The sequence below is a fragment of the Bombina bombina genome, chromosome 1 (genome assembly GCF_027579735.1).
Source record: "Bombina bombina isolate aBomBom1 chromosome 1, aBomBom1.pri, whole genome shotgun sequence".
NCBI classification, from domain to species: domain Eukaryota; kingdom Metazoa; phylum Chordata; class Amphibia; order Anura; family Bombinatoridae; genus Bombina; species Bombina bombina.
Genome location: NC_069499.1, coordinates 994,174,833 through 994,200,239, shown reverse-complemented (window position 1 = coordinate 994,200,239; position 25,407 = coordinate 994,174,833). Strand labels below are relative to the sequence as shown.

General features: G+C 38.7%; 1 protein-coding gene across 3 annotated transcripts in view; it reads left to right on the top strand.

Annotated features, from left to right (window-relative positions):
- The window catches only part of CHD6 (chromodomain helicase DNA binding protein 6), a 1,034,665-nt gene that overhangs the window by 946,636 nt on the left and 62,622 nt on the right, over positions 1–25,407 (top strand). For all 3 annotated transcript variants that reach the window (XM_053712106.1, XM_053712055.1, XM_053712147.1), the window contains 2 exons: positions 13,512–13,949; positions 14,072–14,260. In XM_053712106.1, coding sequence (XP_053568081.1) covers positions 13,512–13,949; positions 14,072–14,260 — 627 coding nt within the window. The remainder of the gene's footprint in view (positions 1–13,511; positions 13,950–14,071; positions 14,261–25,407) is intronic.

The window sequence follows — 25,407 nt, the reverse complement described above, 5'->3', positions numbered from 1 at the left end:
TTGGAAAAAATATATCTGTTGGTGTGAATCTAAAGGATTCCCTTGGGACAAGGTTAAGATTCCTAGGATTCTATCCTTCCTTCAAGAAGGATTGGAAAAAGGATTATCTGCAAGTTCCCTGAAGGGACAGATTTCTGCCTTGTCGGTGTTACTTCACAAAAAGCTGGCAGCTGTGCCAGATGTTCAAGCCTTTGTTCAGGCTCTGGTTAGAATCAAGCCTGTTTACAAACCTTTGACTCCTCCTTGGAGTCTCAATTTAGTTCTTTCAGTTCTTCAGGGGGTTCCGTTTGAACCCTTACATTCCGTTGATATTAAGTTATTATCTTGGAAAGTTTTGTTTTTAGTTGCAATTTCTTCTGCTAGAAGAGTTTCAGAATTATCTGCTCTGCAGTGTTCTCCTCCTTATCTGGTGTTCCATGCAGATAAGGTGGTTTTACGTACTAAACCTGGTTTTCTTCCAAAAGTTGTTTCTAACAAAAACATTAACCAGGAGATTATCGTACCTTCTCTGTGTCCGAAACCAGTTTCAAAGAAGGAACGTTTGTTGCACAATTTGGATGTTGTTCGCGCTCTAAAATTCTATTTAGATGCTACAAAGGATTTTAGACAAACATCTTCCTTGTTTGTTGTTTATTCAGGTAAAAGGAGAGGTCAAAAAGCAACTTCTACCTCTCTCTCTTTTTGGATTAAAAGCATCATCAGATTGGCTTACGAGACTGCCGGACGGCAGCCTCCCGAAAGAATCACAGCTCATTCCACTAGGGCTGTGGCTTCCACATGGGCCTTCAAGAACGAGGCTTCTGTTGATCAGATATGTAGGGCAGCGACTTGGTCTTCACTGCACACTTTTACCAAATTTTACAAGTTTGATACTTTTGCTTCTTCTGAGGCTATTTTTGGGAGAAAGGTTTTGCAAGCCGTGGTGCCTTCCATTTAGGTGACCTGATTTGCTCCCTCCCTTCATCCGTGTCCTAAAGCTTTGGTATTGGTTCCCACAAGTAAGGATGACGCCGTGGACCGGACACACCGATGTTGGAGAAAAAAGAAATTATGTTTACCTGATAAATTACTTTCTCCAACGGTGTGTCCGGTCCACGGCCCGCCCTGGTTTTTTAATCAGGTCTGATAATTTATTTTCTTTAACTACAGTCACCACGGTACCATATGGTTTCTCCTATGCAAATATTCCTCCTTAACGTCGGTCGAATGACTGGGGTAGGCGGAGCCTAGGAGGGATCATGTGACCAGCTTTGCTGGGCTCTTTGCCATTTCCTGTTGGGGAAGAGAATATCCCACAAGTAAGGATGACGCCGTGGACCGGACACACCGTTGGAGAAAGTAATTTATCAGGTAAACATAAATTCTGTTTTTATAAGTTGAGATGACAGGTGTCATGTAAAGCCACAACTCATGGTGGCACTTAATGAATCTGAATAAGTGCATGTAAATAACAAATATTAAATGCAAACAGTAAGTAACGGATTCAAACTGGGTGCTAAAACTAGTGGGGTTAGCAATTTTGACTATTGGTGGTCTCTCCTGTATAGGAGATGGTAGAATAAGTATGACATTTTTTAGGGAGAAGGGATTTGATGTTTGTTCAGAGAGTTTGTGTTTGTTTTTCATCTTCCTGATGAAAAGAGGAATTATACATTTTTAGGCCCACAGACCTTGCTCTCTTTTTTTTTATCCTGGAAGGTTAATTTTCTTTAAGCTATTTCTTTGCGAAAATGGTTTCTTAGCTTTCATCAATAATGATGTTCTTTGCACTAGCTATTCTTCCTAATCTAGTATCTACAGATACTATTAATTAGGAAGTTGTGGTTCCTTCTTTTTGTTCAGATCTCAAGAAATCTAAAAAGCATCTTCTAAACAATCTGGATGTTGTGAAAACTCTCAAATACTATGTGGAAGCCGCAAAAGATTTCAAAATTTCTTCTCTTTTTGTTAATCTTTCTGGGCCTTTCTGATGGTTTCTCATTTGAACAACAGACTTCAAAGGTACTTTTTGAGGTCCAGGGACCCTCAGGTAGAGTTTGTGGATGCTCTAGTTCCTTCTTGGTCATTCAGCTTGCTTATGTTTCCTTCTCTGTTACTTCTTCCCAGATTGATCTCTTAGATAAGCCTAGAGAAATCATCAGTAATCCTGATTGCCCCAGCTTGGCCTTGCAGCATTTGGTGTGCAGATCTTGTTCAGATGTCCAGCTGCCCTCCTTGGCCTCTTTGTCTGCGGTCAAACCTTTTGTCTCAATGTCCATTTTTCCAATCTCTGAACTTGATGGCATGGAAATTGATGGTTAGTTCTTAGACATATAAGTTTCTCTGATTCAGTTATATAAACCTTTATTCAGACTCACAAGGTTTGGAAGACGTTTGTAGATCATGTTTTTTTTGTCATTTCTGCTGTTTCAATTTTATTTCATAGGAAGATTTGTAATCTTCCTGATATGCATGGTTTTGTTCAGGCTTTGGCCCATATTAAGCCTGTGATCAAGCCGATTAGTCTGAAAATAACATGTAGATGTATTTTCTTTCCTATGGCATGGAGAGTCCACGACTTCATTCCAATTACTAGTGGGATATTCAACTCCTGGCCAGCAGGAGGAGGCAAAGAGCATTCCAGCAAAGCTGTTAAGTGTAACTTCCCTTACCCATTATCCCCAGTCATTCTCTTTGCCTTTGTCAATGGAGGATGTGCAAAGATGGTATCTGAAGATATTCAATCCTTTTATGGGTACTTTTCCCTGCAAGCAAGGATTTGGGTCTAGCTGTGTCCATGTCATTCTCTTTAGTAAGAGTAGTGGTGGCTTTTAGCAGTTAGAAGGCGGCGAGGTAGTCTTTGCTTTACTTCTAACACTTTTGCTACTGCTTTGCAAAAAGCCAGGGTTTGTTACTCTGTTCTTTCTTTTACTAAAAGACCCTGGCAGGGAGTGGAGTACCTGTCACACCTCAGTAGCTGTTCTTTGACCTGCAGCTGGATCCACAGGTAAGTGTTTTTGCCTTCTAGGTACTGAAGGATGAATTTGGAGATTAATTCCTCAAGTGGATATATATTGGGACAGAATCTATCCTATTTATTGAGGGTAATTTAATGGGCAGTTTTTCTCAGGCACTATGTATGTGTAACTTTGAGTTAATGAAGAGAATCATTTTGCTTTTTGTCCTTGATCTGAGACTGGCTGAAGGTTTTTTTATGGATATTTCAAATCTTTTTTTATTGCAGACTTTTTTTTATCTGACAGGATCATTAGAATATACTGTCCGTTCTTACTCACTTTTTTTATGATCGCTAGAAACGCGCGCTTTCCTCAGTGGCACAGTTTTGTCTTTTCATTTAGCCCGCTCACGTGACTCTCCGCTCTTCTGTGTAATATTGAAGAGTGGAGCTTAGTGTCTGGTAAACTTTAGATTTTCTTTGAGTTCAAGGTCCTTCTTTGGATAAATGCTTACTTTGTTTAGAGGCTCACATTGTTTTACCTATGCAATTTGCTCCTCCTGCTTATCAAAAACTTTAAAATTCAAAGACAAATTACTGCCTTCTGATCCAAATGTCTCTCAGGATATTGATGTGCATGACATGCCTACAGCTTTCTCCACAGACGTCCCAAACCTTAATTGTTTCAATAGTGCCTTGTGTTTCCTCTCAATCTCCTGTTTTTTTTTATTTGCCTGGGGATTTTGCTGCACAAATTACTTCTGTGGTATCTGCAGCTTTAGCTGCTTTTCCTGCTTCGGGTAAGCGTAAGAGGCAATCTAAAAAAAATTCTGCTAGTAAGGTTTCTGATCCCGCTAAATCTGCGCTGGTCAACCTCTCCCAAATGTCTTATGAAGAGGATACCTCACTAACTTTTGAGGGAGAAATCTCAGACTCTGACATATTAGGGGAAGATTCTGCAGAGCCTGAAGAAGTTAATTTCTGATTTAAGCTTGAACACCCTCGGTTACTTCTGAAGAAGGTTCTAGCTACTTTGTACGACTTCGAACCTTCTGTCGTGGTCAATCCTAAAAAGTCAACTAAACTTAATAGAGTTGATGATTCTCCCTCTTCTGTGGAAGTTTTTCCTGTTTCAGACAAGATTTTATATTATAGCTCAGGGATGGGATAAACCAGGGATTCCTTTTTCCCCTTCTCCTGTTTTTAAAAATATATTTTCTGTTGCTGACTCCATTCGTGACTCGTGGCGCACTGTGTCCAAAGTTAAAGGAGCTATTTCTACTCTTGCTAAAATGACTACTATTCATATAGAAGATAGTTGTTCCTTACTTAAAAAAGATGTGCATCCATCAAGGATTATAGTGACAACCTGCGGCAAGTATTGCTACGGTTGTGGGAGCAGCATCTTATTGGTGCGATGCCTTGTCTGAGCTGATATCAGAAGAAACTACGATAGCTAAGGTGTCTAGCTTCGCTGTTCTAGCTTGCAGAGCTGTGTGGTTACTTGGTCAGCTGATGTGTCTTCAAAGGCAAAGCTTTTCGTTTAAGGGGAAGCAAAACAAGAAGCCTTCCAATGATTCTAAATCAGCATGAAGGGTCCGCCCCGATCCAATTTTGGTTTAGGTGGGGAGCAGGCTTTCTCTTTTTCAGCAAGCTTGGATACGCGATGCCCCAGATCCGTGGGCTGTGGACATAGTATCCCAGGGTTACAGAATAGGATTCAAGTGTTGACCTCCAAGGGGCAGCTTTCTCCTTTCAAGACTATGCTCAAACCATGTAAAGAGGGAAGCCTTCTTAAACTGCGTAGAGGACCTATCCTCCCTGGGAGTAATTGTCCCAGTTCCTGTGGAGGAACAAGGTCAAGGATTCTATTTAAATCTCTAAGGCCTAGATTTAGAGTTCGGCGGTAGCCGTCAAAACCAGCGTTAGAGGCTCCTAACGCTGGTTTTGGGCGCCCGCTGGTATTTGGAGTCAGTGATTAAAGGGTCTAACGCTCACTTTACAGCCGCGACTTTTCCATACCGCAGATCCCCCTACGCCATTTGCGTAGCCTATCTTTTCAATGGGATCTTCCTAACGCCGGTATTTAGAGTCGTTTCTGCAGTGAGCGTTAGAGCTCTAACGACAAGATTCCAGCCGCCTGAAAATAGCAGGAGTTAAGAGCTTTCTGGCTAACGCCGGTTTATAAAGCTCTTAACTACTGTACCCTAAAGTACACTAACACCCATAAACTACCTATGTACCCCTAAACCGAGGTCCCCCCACATCGCCGCCACTCGATTAAAAATTTTAACCCCTAATCTGCCGACCGCCACCTACGTTATACTTATGTACCCCTAATCTGCTGCCCCTAACACCGCCGACCCCTGTATTATATCTATTAACCCCTAACTTGCCCCCCACAACGTCGCCGCAAGCTACTTAAAATAATTAACCCCTAATCTTCCGACCGCAAATCGCCGCCACCTACGTTATCCCTATGTACCCCTAATCTGCTACCCCTAACATCGCCGACCCCTATGTTATATTTATTAACCCCTAATCTGCCCCCCACAACGTCGCCGACACCTACCTACACTTATTAACCCCTAATCTGCCGAGCGGACCTGAGCGCTACTATAATAAAGTTATTAACCCCTAATCCGCCTCACTAACCCTATCATAAATAGTATTAACCCCTAATCTGCCCTCCCTAACATCGCCGACACCTACCTTCAATTATTAACCCCTAATCTGCCGACCGGAGCTCACCGCTATTCTAATAAATGTATTAACCCCTAAAGCTAAGTCTAACCCTAACACTAACACCCCCCTAAGTTAAATATAATTTTTATCTAACGAAATAAATTAACTCTTATTAAATAAATAATTCCTATTTAAAGCTAAATACTTACCTGTAAAATAAATCCTAATATAGCTACAATATAAATTATAATTATATTATAGCTATTTTAGGATTAATATTTATTTTACAGGCAACTTTGTAATTATTTTAACCAGGTACAATAGCTATTAAATAGTTAAGAACTATTTAATAGTTACCTAGTTAAAATAATAACAAATTTACCTGTAAAATAAATCCTAACCTAAGATATAATTAAACCTAACACTACCCTATCAATAAAATAATTAAATAAACTACCTACAATTACCTACAATTAACCTAACACTACACTATCAATAAATTAATTAAACACAATTGCTACAAATAAATAAAATTAAATAAACTATCTAAAGTACAAAAAATAAAAAAGAACTAAGTTACAGAAAATAATAAAATATTTACAAAGATAAGAAAAATATTACAACAATTTTAAACTAATTACACCTACTCTAAGCCCCCTAATAAAATAACAAAGCCCCCCAAAATAAAAAATTCCCTACCCTATTCTAAAATACAAATATTACAAGCTCTTTTACCTTACCAGCCCTGAACAGGGCCCTTTGCGGGGCATGCCCCAAGAATTTCAGCTCTTTTGCCTGTAAAAAAAAACATACAATACCCCCCCCCAACATTACAACCCACCACCCACATACCCCTAATCTAACCCAAACCCCCCTTAAATAAACCTAACACTACCCCCCTGATGATCTTCCTACCTTGTCTTCACCATGCCAGGTTCACCGATCCGTCCTGGCTCCAAGATCTTCATCCAACCCAAGCGGGGGCTAGACATCCACTGAAGAAGTCCAGAAGAGGGTCCAAAGTCTTCCTCCTATCCGGCAAGAAGAGGACATCCGGACCGGCAAACATCTTCTCCAAGCGGCATCTTCTATCTTCTTCCATCCGATGACGACCGGCTCCATCTTGAAGACCTCCAGCGCGGATCCATCCTCTTCTTCCGACGACTAGACGACGAATGACGGTTCCTTTAAGGGACGTCATCCAAGATGGCGTCCCTCGAATTCCGATTGGCTGATAGGATTCTATCAGCCAATCGGAATTAAGGTAGGAATTTTCTGATTGGCTGATGGAATCAGCCAATCAGAATATAGTTCAATCCGATTGGCTGATCCAATCAGCCAATCAGATTGAGCTCGCATTCTATTGGCTGTTCCGATCAGCCAATAGAATGCGAGCTCAATCTGATTGGCTGATTGGATCAGCCAATCGGATTGAACTTGATTCTGATTGGCTGATTCCATCAGCCAATCAGAAAATTCCTACCTTAATTCCGATTGGCTGATAGAATCCTATCAGCCAATCGGAATTCGAGGGACGCCATCTTGGATGACGTCCCTTAAAGGAACCGTCATTCGTCGTCTAGTCGTCGGAAGAAGAGGATGGATCCGCGCTGGAGGTCTTCAAGATGGAGCCGGTCGTCATCGGATGGAAGAAGATAGAAGATGCCGCTTGGAGAAGATGTTTGCCGGTCCGGATGTCCTCTTCTTGCCGGATAGGAGGAAGACTTTGGACCCTCTTCTGGACTTCTTCAGTGGATGTCTAGCCCCCGCTTGGGTTGGATGAAGATCTTGGAGCCAGGACGGATCGGTGAACCTGGCATGGTGAAGACAAGGTAGGAAGATCATCAGGGGGGTAGTGTTAGGTTTATTTAAGGGGGGTTTGGGTTAGATTAGGGGTATGTGGGTGGTGGGTTGTAATGTTGGGGGGGGGGGGTATTGTATGTTTTTTTTTACAGGCAAAAGAGCTGAAATTCTTGGGGCATGCCCCGCAAAGGGCCCTGTTCAGGGCTGGTAAGGTAAAAGAGCTTGTAATATTTGTATTTTAGAATAGGGTAGTGAATTTTTTATTTTGGGGGGCTTTGTTATTTTATTAGGGGGCTTAGAGTAGGTGTAATTAGTTTAAAATTGTTGTAATATTTTTCTTATGTTTGTAAATATTTTATTATTTTCTGTAACTTAGTTCTTTTTTATTTTTTGTACTTTAGATAGTTTATTTAATTTTATTTATTTGTAGCAATTGTGTTTAATTAATTTATTGATAGTGTAGTGTTAGGTTAATTGTAGGTAATTGTAGGTAGTTTATTGAATTATTTTATTGATAGGGTAGTGTTAGGTTTAATTATATCTTAGGTTAGGATTTATTTTACAGGTAAATTTGTTATTATTTTAACTAGGTAACTATTAAATAGTTCTTAACTATTTAATAGCTATTGTACCTGGTTAAAATAATTACAAAGTTGCCTGTAAAATAAATATTAATCCTAAAATAGCTATAATATAATTATAATTTATATTGTAGCTATATTAGGATTTATTTTACAGGTAAGTATTTAGCTTTAAATAGGAATCATTTATTTAATAAGAGTTAATTTATTTCGTTAGATAAAAATTATATTTAACTTAGGGGGGTGTTAGTGTTAGGGTTAGACTTAGCTTTAGGGGTTAATACATTTATTAGAATAGCGGTGAGCTCCGGTCGGCAGATTAGGGGTTAATAATTGAAGGTAGGTGTCGGCGATGTTAGGGAGGGCAGATTAGGGGTTAATACTATTTATGATAGGGTTAGTGAGGCGGATTAGGGGTTAATAACTTTATTATAGTAGCGCTCAGGTCCGCTCGGCAGATTAGGGGTTAATAAGTGTAGGCAGGTGTCGGCGACGTTGTGGGGGGCAGATTAGGGGTTAATAAATATAACATAGGGGTCGGCGATGTTAGGGCAGCAGATTAGGGGTACATAGGGATAACGTAGGTGGCGGCGGTTTACGGAGCGGCAGATTAGGGGTTAAAAGTGTAATGCAGGGGTCAGCGATAGCGGGGGCGGCAGATTAGGAGTTAATAAGTGTAAGGTTAGGGGTGTTTAGACTCGGGGTACATGTTAGGGTGTTAGGTGCAGACGTAGGAAGTGTTTCCCCATAGGAAACAATGGGGCTGCGTTAGGAGCTGAACGCTGCTTTTTTGCAGGTGTTAGGTTTTTTTTCAGCTCAAACAGCCCCATTGTTTCCTATGGGAGAATCGTGCACGAGCACGTTTTTGATGCCGGCCGCGTCCGTAAGCAACTCTGGTATCGAGAGTTGCATTTGCGGTAAAAATGCTCTACGCTCCTTTTTTGGAGCCTAACGCAGCATTTGTTTGAACTCTCGATACCAGAGTTAAATTTATGGTGCGGCCAGAAAAAAACCCGCGGAGCGTTAACAGCCCTTTTACCGCCGAACTCTAAATCTAGGCCTTAGTGTTTCCCCAAAAGGAGGGAACATTCTGTCCCATCCTAGACCTAAAGCGCCTCAACAAATTCCTCAGGGTTCCGTCCGTCAAGATGGAAACTATTCTTTCCATTCTTCCATTGGTTCAGGAAGGTCAGTTCATGACGACCATAGACCTGAAAGACGCGTATCTTCATGTTCTCATTCACAGTGATCATCACCAGTTTCTGAGGTTTGCCTTTTTGGACAAGCATTTCCAGTTGCACTTCTTTTTGGTCTTGCCACGGCTCCCAGAAAAATTCACAATAATTCACAAAGGTTCTGAGGACACTTTTGGCGGTGATCAGATCTCAGGGATTTGCAGTGGCGCCTTACCTAGACTAAATCTTGTTTCAGGCGTCATCTTTTCAACTAGCAAAATCTCATACAGAGATGTTGTCTTTTCTACGTTCCCACGGATGGAAAGTGAATCTGGAAAAGAGTTCCCTTGTTCCAGCTACAAGGGTATGTTTCTTAGAAACAATCATAGATTCCCTGTCCATGAAGATTTTCCTGACGGATGTAAGAAAATCAAAACTTCTTGCTTCATGCCTTTCTCTCCAGTCCGCTACTCGTCCATCAGTAGCTCAATGCATGGAGGTGATTGGTCTGATGGTTGCTTCCAAGGACATCATTCCATTTGCTTGGTTCCATCTGAGAAATTTGCAACTATGCATGCTCAGTCAATGGAACAGAGACCATTCAGATTTATCGCAGAGGATAGATCTGGATCCTCTAACAAGAGACTTTCTCTCATGGTGGATTTCACAGGAACATCTGTCTCAGGGCACTTGCTTTCTGAGACCTTCCTGGGTGATGTTGACTATGGACGCCATCCTGTTAGGCTGGGGAGCAGTTTGTGGCTCTCTAAAAGCTCAGGGCCTGTGGACTTGGGAGGAGTCTGCTCTTCCCATAAACATCTTGGAGTTGAGAGCAATCTTCAATGCCTTGATTGCTCTCAACTTATCTTTAGTCCGGTTTATCAGATTCCAGTCGAACAACATCACCTCAGTGGCTTACATCAACCACCAGGGAGGAACTCAGAGTTCCTTAGCTATGAAGGAGGTGACTCGCATTCTGCAGTGGTCGTAAGCTCACAATTGTCTCCTATCTGCTATCCACATTTCAGGAGTGGACAACTAGGAGGTGGATTTTCTGAGCAGACAGTCTTTTTATCCTGAGGAGTGGGCTCTCCATTCGGAGGTGTTCTCAAAGATAACCTTCAGGTGGGGGCTTCCGGAGTTGGATCTGATGGCATCTCATCTAAACGCCAAACTACCAAAGTACGGTTCAAGGTCAAGAGATCCTCAGGCCGCTCTGATAGATGACCTAGCTGTTCCTTGGATCTTCTCTCTGGCGTACCTGTTTCCTACGTTTGCTCTCCTTCAAGTCATTGCTTGTATCAAACAGGAGAGTGCATTGGTAATTCTAATAGCTTGTGCATGGCCTTGCAGGATCTGGTTTGCGGATCTGGTGAAGGTATCATCTCTTCCAGCTTAGAGGTTACCTCTGAGGAAGGACCGTCTACTAAAGTTCCATTAGCTGCTTAAATATTGACAATATAAGTGTAAAATTTAAGTGTAAAAAAAAAAAAGTAACTGCCATTTTGTAACTCCGGTTACCTTCTCTGCTTTGGCCAATTAGGGACAGTTATAAATAAGTCACTAGAGTGGGCAGCTAGTGGCTGTGTGGAATATAACAGTGTTCTGCACTTCCATTTCTAACAGGAACTGAAAACCCCACAATTTCAGAGTGGAATTATAGGAAAAGGGGACAAAATAATAATCAAAGTATATTGCAGAGTTGTTTTTATATATCCTCTTTATCATTTTGTATTACCATCTCAAAGTGTTTATTGAACCTTTTAAGGGTTTTGTAGGCTCCTCCTTTTGAACCTATGCATAATGTGGATATAAAACTGATTTCTTTGACTGTTTTATTCCTTTTGGCTGTCTCTTCTGCTAGAATAATTTCAGCGTTATATGCTCTTTCTTGTGATCCTCATCTTGTTTCTCATCAGAATAAGGCAAATTTACGGTAAAGTTGTTTCTCCAGACAACATTAGCAGAGAAATTGTTGTCCCTTCTTTGTGTCGTGATTCTAAGAATGCTTCAGAGATATTTTTGCATAATGTGGATGTTGTTAGAGCATTGAAACACTATATTGATGCTACTAAGGACTTTAGACATATTTCTTTTTTGTTCATTCACTTTTCTGGTGCTAGAAAAGGACAGAAAGTTTCTGCTTTTTCTTTGGCCTCTTGGTTGAAACTCTTGATTCACAAGGCTTACTTGGAGGTAGGTCAGCCTCCACCGCAATAGATTTCTTGCTCATTATGCTAGGTCAGTCACTACTTGGGCTTTCAAGAATAAGGCTTCAGTTAACCAAATTTGCATTGCAGCTACTTTGTCTTGTTTGTATACATTTACAAAATTCTACCATTGGATGGTTTTTGTTCTTCTGATGCAGCTTTTGATAGGAACGTCCTTCAGGCAGTTGTATCAGTTAGATTTTTTTCTTACCTGATTGATTTATTTTTTAAGTGAAAAAAAATGTATATTATTACTTATGGACTCCACAGCTTGGATATTATTTCCAGGAGTAATGGATAGTGGACTCTCACCACATGTATGAAAGGGAAAAAATATATATATATATACATATATATATATATATATTTATATATACATGTAGCCCTCCGTTTACGCCGGGGTTAGGTTCCAGGAGGAATGGTTGTAAATCGAAACTGTTGTAAATTGAAACCCATTTTATAATGTAAGTCAATGGGAAGTGAGGGAGTTAGGTTCCAGGCCCCTCTCAAAATTGTTATAAGTAACACCTAATACATTATTTTTAAAGCTTTGAAATGAAGACTTTTATAAACCTAATAATATAGATTGTATCATCATCAAACTAAGTTTAATGAACAAAAACATTTGCTAAACATCACCTAATGAAATAATTACACAACAGACTGCATCATCAAACTAAGTTTAATGAACAAAAACGTTTTTTTACTTGCATTTTTCTGCAATCAGTTCTCTGCATTGTTAGCATGTTAGATAATATTGGGTCTGCACCTATTCTATGCATTTCAATCTGCAGTGATTAATAAGCAGTTAGGCACCCTCAGCTCAAGCTGCTGGACAGGAAGATAATAGGGAAGTGCCTGCTAAATTTTGCTCGATAAATCTGGTCTGATCTGTGTATACAGATCAATTTAAGGCTAAGTTGCATAACTTTGCTGCAAAACAAGCGGACAGCTCCACCTACTGGTTATTTTAATTAGTGCATTGTTTTCCAAAGCTTTTCAATGTCAGTCACATGACTGAAAAAAAGGTTGTTATTCTGAAAAGGCGCAAATTGAACCGGCGTAAACCGAGGGCCACCTGTGTGTATGTATGTATGTATGTATATGTGTATGTATATATATATATATATATATATATATATATATACTGCATATGAAAAACAATAGGTCTGGCACTAGTTTTCAGCAAAACAGTTCATGGTTTATATCAGTAGTGCACGCACGCCTGAGGGTCCTGCAACTCCTCACAAATATATCCAAGTAGAACAAGTAATGGTGTCAGCACTGTTTCTTCAAAAAAAAGATAGTCTTTATAGTGACATAACAGAAGGACAGCAACGTTTCGTGTCACACTGACCCTTAGTCATGCTATCCTTCTCGTCTTGTTGCTGTCCTTCTCTTATGTCACAATAATAAAGACTATCTTTTTTTGAGGAGACAGTGCTGACGACATTACTTGTTCTACTTGTGTGTGTGTATGTATGTGTGTGTGTGTATATATATATATATATATATATATATATATATATATGTGTGTGTGTGTGTGTGTGTGTAATTTTCCCTGGTACAAATGAATAATTACACTGCAGAGCCTCTGCTTACCCTGTGTCTTATCGTATTGTGACACAATGTTATAAAGAAGTGCATATTAAAGGGGTGGGTAACCTCCCTGTACTCGCACCGCATTTCTGTTGCACTTTTGCAAAATAATATATCAGCCAAGTCTCAACATTTTAAAAACAAATTAACATCCTTCTTACTGCATTTGATTTTCTATAGTTAAACTCCATCCAGCACTTGCCTTATTTTGAGAGAAAAATCTAGACTTTAGTCTGCAGACAACACGGCTAGTCATGTTTATAATGTTAGAATACAATGCATTGTTTTGCAGTTATCATTTAAAGCCAATTTAGGAATGAAATGTAGCAGGGTTACCCTTGAGAAATTAGCAGGTGCCTTTAAAGTTCTGAGAATTAGACAAGCCTCAATTTTCAGAGCTTTATTTTGTGAAAAGTGGGCAAAATAAATTGCACGGTTGTTTCATTACTAATAACTAAACATTTCATATAACAATATAATTGTGCTTACTGTCCCTTCACCGTGTTTTGCTGTATTTATATAGGAAGCGTTAGCTGCTGCCTTTCAAAATGATGATCGTAAATCAAGAAGACAATTCGAGTTTGAAAACAGGCAAGACACCAAGCACAGAGGCTTGGAGCATCTCAATACACCTCATGGACGTTCTAATGCAGCACTTAATGGCTGGCGAGAGACTGCCATGGATCTGTGCCGAGATCAGGCAATAAGTGGGAGCTCTTCCTACTCCATGAACACAAGTACTCCAAAAATGTCCTCTATAAGTGGGTTGCAGGGGTCCCTAGGAATGGACTTTTCTGGTATTTTGCAAGCAGGTCTTATACACCCTGTAACTGGACAAATTGTAAATGGGAACTTACGTAGGGAGGAATCCAGCATGAGGAGGAGGAGAGGAAGAAGAAAAAACGTGGAGGGTCTGGATTTGGTGTTTCTAAAGGACCGTGGGATGCATGCTGGAATTCTGGTGGGTGCATGTCTCATCTAGCTAAGCACTATGTACTTATAAATATGATTTAATACTACATATTATATCAAAACGTGTTATTGGACTATATCTAATCGGTGCTTTTGATCTTTTACAAACAGGGACTGCGTGAGGAGTCCAACCAAACGTCCTCTGGAGCGACACACACAGATGGCTTAGCTTCTGCCTCTCCAGATCCTGCTCCCAAAGAGACTAAACTCCAGTCAGAGAAGGTGATCCCCAACAAAAGCCTTCTTGAGTGGCTACGCCAACAGTCAGATTGCACAATAGACATACCAACTTATGGAGGTGTAAGTTATTATTTTTATTTTGTGAACTATAAGATCTTTTTGTCTTTTGTAAACTTAACTTTATTGTAATGTACAGGCATTTGTTAGTTACTTATAATAAAAAATTCAATATGTAATTTTGGTAAATGATAGGTGTTGATTATGAATCGTGAATAGAGGCATGGACTATAAATATGGGAAATGTGAAAGGAGGCATAGACTATAAACATGTGAAACTTGTATAGAGGCATAGACTATAAACGTGAAATGTGAATATAGGCATACCCTATAATCATGTGAAACATGAATAGAGGCATAAACTATTTAACATGTGAGACGTGTATAGAGGCATTGACTATAAACATGTGAAATGTGAATAGAGGCATAGACTATAAACATGTGAAACGTGAATAGAGGCATAGACTATAAACATGTGAAACGTGAATAGAAGCATAGACTATAAACATGTGAAACGTGAATAGAGGCATAGACTATAAACATGTGAAACGTGAATAGAGGCATAGACTATAAACATGTGAAACGTGAATAGAGGCATAGACTATAAACATGTGACACGTGAATAGAGGCATAGACTATAAACATGTGACACGTGAATAGAGGCATAGACTATAAATTTATGGAGACAAAATGGTTACATAACTAAATGCAGAAGTGTATATTGAAATGAAAATGAAGAGCAGTTGTGTATGCTAAAATAACAAGTCCTTTCTTTCCTATGGCATGGAGAGTCCACAATTATATTCCAATTACTAGTGGGAATTCAACTCCTGGCCAGCAGGAGGAGGCAAAGAGCACCCCAGCAGAGCTTCCCTTACCCATAATCCCCAGTCATTCTTTGCCTAGTTCATCTGGAGGATGTGCGAAGTTGGTGTCTGAAGATATTTAATCCTTTAATGGGTACTTTTCCCTGCAAGCAAGGATTGGGGTCAAGCAGTGTCCATGTCAATCTCTTAAAGTGAAGGTAAACTTTGGTGAATGAAAGCCCGTTTTTTAAAAATACTATTAAAACAGGGGCACTTTCATTCATCAAAGTTTACAAAGCAGCCGTTTTGAAAAAAAACGTACCTTTTTTTCTTTTCACAGCTACAGCAGCTTCCCCCTCCTAGAAATCCTCTCTTCACACATCAGCAATGACTAATCCTGCTTCCTCCAATCATGGCTTTCCCCCCAGGGTGGTTATTGCCTGAGGCCATGCTGTGATTGGAGGAAGCCGGATTAGTCATTGCTGATGTGTGAAGAGAGGATTTCCAGGATGGGGAAGCTGCTTTGGCTGTGAAAAGAAAAAAATGTAAGTTTTTAATCAAAACGGCTGCTTTGTAAACTTTGATGAATGAAAGTGCCCCTGTTTTTAATAGTATTTTTAAAATGGGCTTTCATTCATCAAAGTTTACCTTCACTTTAAGTAAGAGTAATGGTGGCTGTTAGCAGTTAGAAGATGGTGAGGTAGGCCTTACCTTCTAACAGTGTATGCTACCCCTCTATAGAAAATCAGGGTTGGTTACTCTGCTTTTCTTTTTCTACAGTTCCCTGTTGGCGGTTGGATGAGGCTATCAGACCTGCAGCTGCTGTGACTGCTCCACAGCAGAAGACCCAGGAGGGTAAGTCTATATATATATATATTTATATTTCTCAGGCAGATGTAGTGTGTTTTTTTTTTTTATTTATATCCTTTAATTTGAGATATGTTACGGCTGAGCAGACGTCTGGCTCACTGCCAGGGACAGGGAATTGACCGTTTCCAGTGCCGGGCTTTTCTACAGTTAGCCGGCTTTATGGTGTGTGGGAAACGAAGTCATGCGATTTTATCTTTCCACTTTTTATCCCTGTACAGTCCGCTCTTAAGGATTGTTTAAGTGCTTTTCACAGTTGGGGCACAGTATTTATTTTGCTGCAGCGCCTCTTTATAGAAGTGGAGGTCATTGCACGCTGTTCAGGGGACTCTCTCATGATCCATTTACTGTATTTGACATTGGATCATTTATATAAGAGGACTGCACAAGTGATTAGCAGATCTGCAAAGGGACAGTCTGGTATAGGACTTGTTATAATCACTCTACTAAAGCATCTTGTAACATCTATTAGAACTGGTTTCAATGATTTAAGATGCTTGCATTTCAATATTATGCACACTTATTATTTCTCTATTAGGCGGCGCCATTTTAAGCCAAAATATCTCTAATCGCTGTCAACGGTTGTCTTGGCGCGCTTAAGTCTCATGCAGTTACAAGTCTGCTCTTAAGAGTGGGAAGCAGCCTAGCCTTCGATCTGTGATGGCGGTATTATCTCATCCCAGTACTTTTATTTGGTAAATCAGTCTAATGATCTAAGAGATGTATACCTATGACTATTTGGACTGTTTATATGGCTGTAGTTTTTGCGCGCTTCTGTTATTGCGTTGCATGGCCGTTAATTTCTGGATATGAGAGCGTGTTTACTTAGGGTTTCAGGATATTATGTATTTTATCCCTCAGGTGTTCAGAATCGTGATAGTGAGACCGCTTTGCGGACTAGGGTGTGCTAGTCTGATATTTCTTTCATGTGTTTTATTTTATGAGCCCTGATTTTACAGATCCGCATTTTGTCAGGTTTTCCTGAGCCCTTATGGTATCGCTGCCATCTGGTGGCAGCTCAGTAAATGATCATCACATTTTTTAAAAAAAATGTGTATTTATTCTGCATTATACCTCTTCATTTAAGAGATTAATGCGCTGTGGGGGGCAGGTAGAATCGTTTCTGTCTATGTACCCTCTATGCACTATTATTTCATAGTACATATATTAATACTTAATTTGTTAGCCTGTCTGGTATAGGATTTCTAGGTATAATATCCGTCATATTTAAAGGATTGTTGTAAAGATATGTTTTCATGTATCATAATTTACCTCATTTTGAGTTTATAATTGCTGTATCTGGGACATGTTTGGTTTAATGTCTCATAGGTAATGTTTTTACTTACATATATTTATTTCTATGTTTTTATATAGAAATATTTTTGGCTGTCTATGTTTCCTTATGGACCTTTCCCTTTTATTAGGGTCCTGGTCTGGCGGTATTTTTTCCATTTTTGATATAGAAATATTTTTTATATCCTATGTTTCCTTAGGGACTTTTCCTTTTTAGGGGTCTTGGTCAGGCGGAATATTTTCTCTTAGGATAGAGGAACCTACTCCCAGCTGATGAGTGGCAAATTTCCATGAAACAGCTATCTTGGGACTGATATTAATCTCTGTTCTTACCCTTCCTATGCTTAAGAGCTAATATGCAGAGATGTTATGACGTATAGGGAGACTGCTTAAAAAGCAGACTAAGTACAAGTGTGAGCCAAGTTGCCTAATGATTAAGGCACTGGCTTCCTAAGCAAGGAATTGTGGGTTTGTGTCCCATCTGGGGTGCCTTTTGAGGTCGTCTAACCCCTATTTATTCTTTTGCAACGTCAAAGGACAAAGCCTTCCTCCTCTTCTTCCAAATCAACCTTGGAATTAAAGGAATCGATCCAAGAAACCTTGCTCTGAGTTTACGTCAGCAGGATCAGAGTCAAGGTTTCTATTCCAACATCTTCGTGGTTCCCAAGAAAGAGGGAAATTTTCATTCCTTTTTGGACCTTAAGTGTCTCAACAATTTTCTTTAGGTTCCGTCCTTCATGAGGGAGACTATAAGTTCCATTTTACCCTTGGTTCGAAGGGTCAGTTCATGTCTACCATAGACCTGAGGGACGCGTATTTTCATGTTCCCTCTCAGGGAACATCTCCAATTCCTGCAGGGGGGTTTTCTGGACTGACACTTCTAGTTAGTTGTCATTTCCCTTGGACTTGCTATGGCGGTTGTCGGATCTCAGAGAATAGCATTGGCTCCATTCCTGGGTGACATCTTGGTTCAGGTGCTATCTTTTCATTTAGAAAGATCTCATACAGAGATGCTGTTGTCTATTCTCGTTCACGGGTGGATAGTGGATCTTGAGATGAGTTCCTTGGTGCCTCTTACCAGGGTGTGTTTCTTGGGAATGATTATAGATTCTCTGTCCATGAAGATTTTTCTGATTGATGTCAGAAAATCCTAACTTCTTAATTCTTGCCTTTTCACTTCAGTCCTCTATCTGTCCATCAATGACTTGGTGTAGATAATGGTTGTTTCCATGGACATTATCCCTTTTGCTCATTTCCATCCAAGACTTCTTCAGTGATGCATGCTCTGAGAAAGGTCCGAGAGGTCTCTGTTCCATTGTCTGAGGATAGCTCTGGATCCCCTAACAAGAGACACTCTATCTTGGTGGATTTCGTAGGACCATCTGTCTCAGGGTACATGCTTCTTGAGACTTTCCTGGATGATTGTGACCACGGATGCCAGCCTGTCAGGCTGGGGAGCAGTTTGGGGTTCTTTGAAGGCTAAGGGTCTTTGGATTCGAGAGGAGTACTTCTTTTCCCATAAACATCCTGGAGTTGAGAGCAATTTACAATGCCTTAAAAGCTTGGCCACTACTAGCTTCAGTCCGGTTTATCAGATTTCAATCGGACAATATCACCTCTGTGGCGTACATGAATCACCAGGGAGGAACTCCCGAGTTCCTTAGCAATGAAGGAGGTGATTCACATTCTCCAGTGGGCGGAGTCTTACAATTGCCTTCTCTCTGCCATCCACATCCCAGGGGTGAACAACTTGGAAGCAGAATTTCTAAGCAGGCAGACCTTTCATCCAGGGGAGTGGGCTCTCCACCCAGATGTTTTCACAATGATAACCCTCAGGTGGGGGTTCCGGAGTTGGGTCTGATGGCGTCACGTCTAAACACCAAGCTTCCAAAGTACGGTTCAAGATCAAGGGATACACAAGCCGCTCTGATAGATGCTTTGGCAGTGCCTTGGAACTTTAGTCTGCCGTACCTGTTCGCCCCCCCCCCCCCCCATTTGCTCTCCTTCCCCGATTCATTGCTTGCATCAAGCAGGAGGGGTCGTCTGTGATCCTAATAGCTCCTGCCTGGCCTCGCAGGATCTGGTTCGCAGATCTGATGAAGATGTCATCTCTTCCCCCTTTGAGGTTTCCTCTGAGGAAGGACCTTCTACTTCAGGGTCCTTTCCTCCATCCAAATCTAGATTTTCTGAAGCTGACTGCTTGGAGATTGAACGCCTAGTCTTGGCTAGGTGTGGTTTTTCTGAGAAGGTCATTAATACTATGCTTCAGGCTCGTAAACCTGTTACACGTAAGATTGACCATAAGGTATAGCATATTTACCTGTATTGGTGTGAATCGAAGGGTTTCTCTTGAAGTCGGGTGAGGGTTCCTCACATACTGTCTTTTCTTCAGGAGGGCCTGGAGAAGGGTTCGTCAGTCAGTCAGTACTCTGAAGGGTTAGATTTCTTCCCTGTCTATCCTTTTGCATAAACGTTTGGCAGATCTACCAGATGTTCCACCTTTTGTTCCAGCCTTGGTCAAAATCAGGCCTGTGTTTAAACCTGTTGCTCCTCCCTGGAGCCTTAACCTTGTTCTTTAAGTTTTGCAGCAGGCTCCATTTGAGCCTATGCATTTGGTTGATATTATGTTGTTATTGTGGAAAGTTTTGTTTCTACTTGCTATTTCGTCTGCTCGCAGAATTTCCAAGCTTTCGGCTCTGCAGTGTGATTCCCCTTGAAAAATAGGTTATGTTACTCTGCGCTGATATAGGAAATACTATTAAGCCAGTGGGAAAAGGAGATTACCCAACCTCCAGACACTAATCCAAAATCAATATTTAAGATCCCAATCGAAAAGAGAAGGATACTTAAACCCACAGCGCTGTAAACACAGCTTAAAATAGTGACTAAAAAGTGATACAGTGTTGCTAACACTATTGAATAGCTATTATATATGTATCGAATATATGTCAGATGTATCAATAATAGTAACTCATCAGTGACAGAATGGCCTAGACAATACTGAATATAGTAATAAAAAAGATATTTATTAAATATAAAAAATATTTTATATGAATTTAACACAAAAATGAAATAAAAGCATAACAATTAAAAACAGCAAAAAAATATGTTGATCAGGCGTATTAAATACTAGGTGTGCAGCATCCAAAGATGATCCGATAATCATATAAACAATCACATGCGATATAAACAGAAGGGTCCGGTTACAGTCACTGGAAATCCAAACAACGGCAAGTTTTCCCTTGGAGTCAGGAGAAGCTGAAATGAGAATGATCCCAAATCAAAAGCAGAAAGAGAACCACATATAAGGTGTATACTCTTACTTACACCGGAATGATTCTCTGAAGTTGAAGATTTTTCCTTTTTCTGTCAACAAGGAATTTGAGCTGAGTCCCTCTGTAAGCCGTAATAGTACCGGAGATTCCCTTTTTCTTTTAGGATCGATACCGGGTATACCAACTTGCTCTGGAGATCTAGCAAACAACGTAAGCTGGTCAGGAACACGTGGATACCAGCTGGTAGGTGGAGCAACGCGTTTCAGCCCGTACAGGGCCTTTGTCAAGCTCCAGATGGTAACATAGACAGGACTTTTAAACCAAATCACTTGTTCTCATTGGTTCCGGCAAAGGGGTGCGTCTTACACATACAAAGACAATTCAATTCTAAATATGTGAGGATCATAATAGATACACAAAGTAACTAGCACAATCTGCAATAATATTTTAACAAAAATAATAAGCCGCAACGGACTATTAGAGGAATAAATAATAAAAATAAATTAAATACAATACAGCGTCATAATTAAAAGGCATTTATATATGCCAATACAACATTGTCACTATGAGCCAGTATTATATATCGTACATCATAAACATTGATTCGAGATTAATGGTTAAAAAACATATTTGTAAATTCATAATTTCAAAAAAATGAAAAAATAATAAAAGTCTTTTTCAACAATAAAAAATAAAAAAACAATTATTCGTATAAAAAATCAATCAATTTATTATTTAAAAATCAATCTATTGTTTGGAAACAAATAAATAAATAAAAAAAAATTAATGAATGAATAGATTAATTGATCATAAGTGAGGGATCGTTTATACAGAAATTAAGTAAATAAGAATAATAGCCACATATAGATGCAAATTATTTGTCTAATATGACCAAAAAGGATATCCAATCAGAATAACCATACAGTAGTTCTGTTAAATATCTCAAATAATCATAGGGGAACTTATCTAAATGGAACATTTATATTTACTCTCTTAGAAAACACCCTATATCAAAATCTAAATTAAGCCCATTGGGTTGTAAAGACTTTAGTTCAAAAATCCATTTGGTCTCCTTTTTTAGGAGTTCCATTTGTGCATTACCACCTCTCCAATTTCTCTTATGTTTTTCTATACCGATGAAGGAAAGGTGATCTAGATTACCATTATTGCACGTAGCGAAATGTCTAGGTATAGGGAGGTCTTTATTTCTGTCTAAATTATGTTTTTCAATAGACCATATGTGTTCGCGAATGCGATCACGTAGGGGCCTTTCAGATTCCCCTACATACTGTTTCCCTCAACGACATTGTATCACATATATTACAAATTTATCTGAACATCTGATCAAGTCTTTGATCTTAAAAGATTTCCTTGTAATATTAGATTTAAATTCGCTTTGTTTCTTTGAGTGTTTACACGACTTACAGGTCAAACATGGAAAAAATCCATTCAATTTATTACCTTTAAGATCAATTTGGGACATATTTTTAATTTTGCTTTTATTTCTATTTTCAGTGGATGCTAGAATTGATTTTAGATTGCTTGCCTTTTTATATACAATTTGTTTAGATGGTAATATTGTTCCTAATTCTTCATCATTTTTTAGAATCCCCCAATGATTATTTAGAATTTTTTCCAAAAGAAATTTATTATTACTATAATCAGTAATGAATGGAATGAATATATTGTCATTCTTTGCCGCTTGATTTTTTTCTAAGTGTGTTAACAGGTTTCTTAAACAAATCATTCCTATTCACTTCTCTTATTTCATCTCAAATTTTATTAATCTTATATCTTCATATCCTCTCTCAAGAAATTTCTGTTTTAATTTCTCGGATTGAATATCAAAATCAGCTGTACTAGTGCAGTTCTTCCTTATACGCAAAAATTGTCCCTTCATAACATTGTCAATCCACCTATGATGGTGGCAGCTCGTGTGATGAATGTAACTATTAGCATTATTATTTTCAGGGAATATTTCTAAGTCTAAAAAATTGATGCTCGATCTACTCTTTTCACAAGTAAAATTGAGGTTCACTTTGTAATTGTTCATACTAACAATAAAATCTTCTAGTAGGTTATCATTTCCTCTGCAAATAATGATATCATCATCTATATAACGTCTATAGGTCACCAGGTTTGCTCCAAATGGGGTATTGGCAAGAAAAAATTGTTCCCAATAGCCCATAAATAAATTTGCGTAACTTGGCGCAAACCTGGTGCCCATAGCTGTCCCTTTTTCTTGATTATAGAATTGAGCATTGTAACTAAAAAAATGATGTCATAATATAAAATTTATCGATTCCATAAGGAATATTCTTTTCTCAATTCTAGAGTATCATCTGTATCTAGAAAATATTTGATGGCTAACAAGCCATCTTGATGGTTAATACAAGTGTACAAAGAAGTAACGTCACACGTAACAATCAAGAAATCTTCCTGTCAAGAGATATTGTCTATTAACTTGAGTACGTCTGTGAAATCTTTAAGATAAGAGGGCAAAGTTCTCACATATTTTTGAAGAAAAATATCTAGATATTCTGAAAGATTGGCTGTAAGTGATCCCACACCTGATATAATAGGCCTACCAGGTGGGTTAGTTAAAGATTTATGATAATGGAATTTTAGGGAATTTGGGCAGTAGATAACTCCTTTCTTTAGCATTAAGTATTCCCTTTTCTTGTGCTCAGTTTAATAGACTTGCTAACTCTTCTGTATATATTTTTGTGGGATAATTTCCTAGATTTTATATGTCTCAGTATCTTGCAAGATGTTATCACACATTTTGTGATAGTCGATGGTATCTAAAATCACTATGCCACCACCCTTATCGGTGGGCTTTATGATTATATCTTCAGTAGTCTTGAGTTCCTTCATTTTTAGTTGTTTTTTAGTCAAATTACTGTATGGTTTATTAATTTTATCTTCAGCCAGGTTTTCAATATACTTTAAAATCAATTTTTCAAATGTCTCTAATACAGGGACCTTATCCTGCTTTGGATAGAAAGTTGATTTCTCTCTTAGGTGGGTATGTACATAATCGTTTTCTTTGATTAAAGTATTGTCTGCTAGCCTTTCTATTCCAGACTTTAAAAAACATATTTTCACTGTAAGTTTCCTAATGAATTTGTGTGCATCAATATATGTTCCAAACTTATTTAATCTACTACTCGGGGCAAAGGATAATCCTCTACTCAGTATTTCCTCATGATCTTTCTTTATAGGTTGTTTACTGAGATTAAAAATACCCAAATTAGGGCTTGGTTTATTTAGAACCGTGATTTTTTTTGTCTCCTACTCCCTCCTCTCTTTCCTCTCTGTCTGAAGCTCTTCTTTTTCTTATATCTCTTTGCGGTAATGGACTTTGAAGTGCACTTGGGCCATGTCCTAAAACAGAGGATGTAATAGGATTACTTTCTTCACTGTTTTGATAATTCTGTAGTGGTGCAAACCTATTTGGTATCCTCCAGTCTCTACTGGAGTGATGATTAGAGTTATACCTAGAAAATGCTTGTAGACTATTATGGGCTCTATTTTCAAATTTTTGGTGATAATTATCCCTAGAATTTGTTTCTTTGCTATTTTGAAGTCTACCGTTACTCTGATAAGACTGATTATAATAATGTGTGTGATCAAATATTTTCTAGATACAGATGATACTCTAGAATTGAGCAAAGAATATTCCTAATGGAATAGATACATTTTTTATTATCACATAATTTTTTTAGTTAAAAATATGTCCCAAATTGATCTTAAAGGTAATAAATTGAATGGATTTTTTCCATGTTTGACCTGTAAGTCGTGTGAACACTCAAAGAAGCTAATAGAATTTAAATCTAATATTACAGGGAAATCTTTTAAGATCAAAGACTTGATCAGATGTTCAGATAAATTTGTAATATATGTGATACAATGTCGTTGTGGGAAACAGTTTGTAGGGGCATTCGCGAGCACATATGGTCTATTGAAAAACATAATTTAGACAGAAATAAAGACCTCCCTATACCTAGACATTTCGCTACGTGTAGTAGTAATCTAGATCACTTTTCCTTTATCGGTATAGAAAAACATAAGAGAAATTGGAGAGGTGGTAATGCACAAATGGAACTCCTAAAAAAGGAGACCAAATGGATTTTTGAGCTAAAGTCTTTACAACCCAATGGGCTTAATTTAGGTTTTGATATAGGGTGTTTTCTAAGAGAGTAAATATAAATGTAACATTTAGATAAGTTCCCCTATGATTATTTGAGATATTTAACGGAACTACTGTATGGTTATTCCGATTGGATATCCTTTTTGGTCATATTAGACAAATAATTTGCATCTATATGTGGCTATTATTCTTATTATACTTCATTTCTGTATAAAATATCCCTCACTTATGATCAATTAATCTATTCATTAATTTTTTATTTTTTTTAAATATTTGTTTCCAAACAATAGATTGATTTTTAAATAATAAATAGATTGATTTTTTTATACGAATAATTGTTTTTTTATTTTTTTATTGTTGAAAAAGACATATATTTCTCTTGTTAAGTGTATCCAGTCCACGGATCATCCATTACTTGTGGGATATTCTCCTTCCCAACAGGAAGTTGCAAGAGGATCACCCACAGCAGAGCTGCTATATAGCTCCTCCCCTCTTTGCCATATCCAGTCATTCTCTTGCAACTCTCAACAAAGATGGACGTAGTAAGAGGAGAGTGGTGTATTATAGTTAGTTTTTTAACTACAATCAAAAGTTTGTTATTTTTAAATGGTACCGGAGTGTACTGTTTCATCTCAGGCAGCATTAGAAGAAGAATCTGCCTGTGATTTCTATGATCTTAGCAGAAGTAACTAAGATCCATGGCTGTTCTCACATATTCTGAGGAGTGAGGTAACTTCAGAGAGGGAATGTCGTGCAGGTTTTCCTGCAATAAGGTATGTGCAGTTAACATATTTCTAGGGATGGAATTTGCTAGAA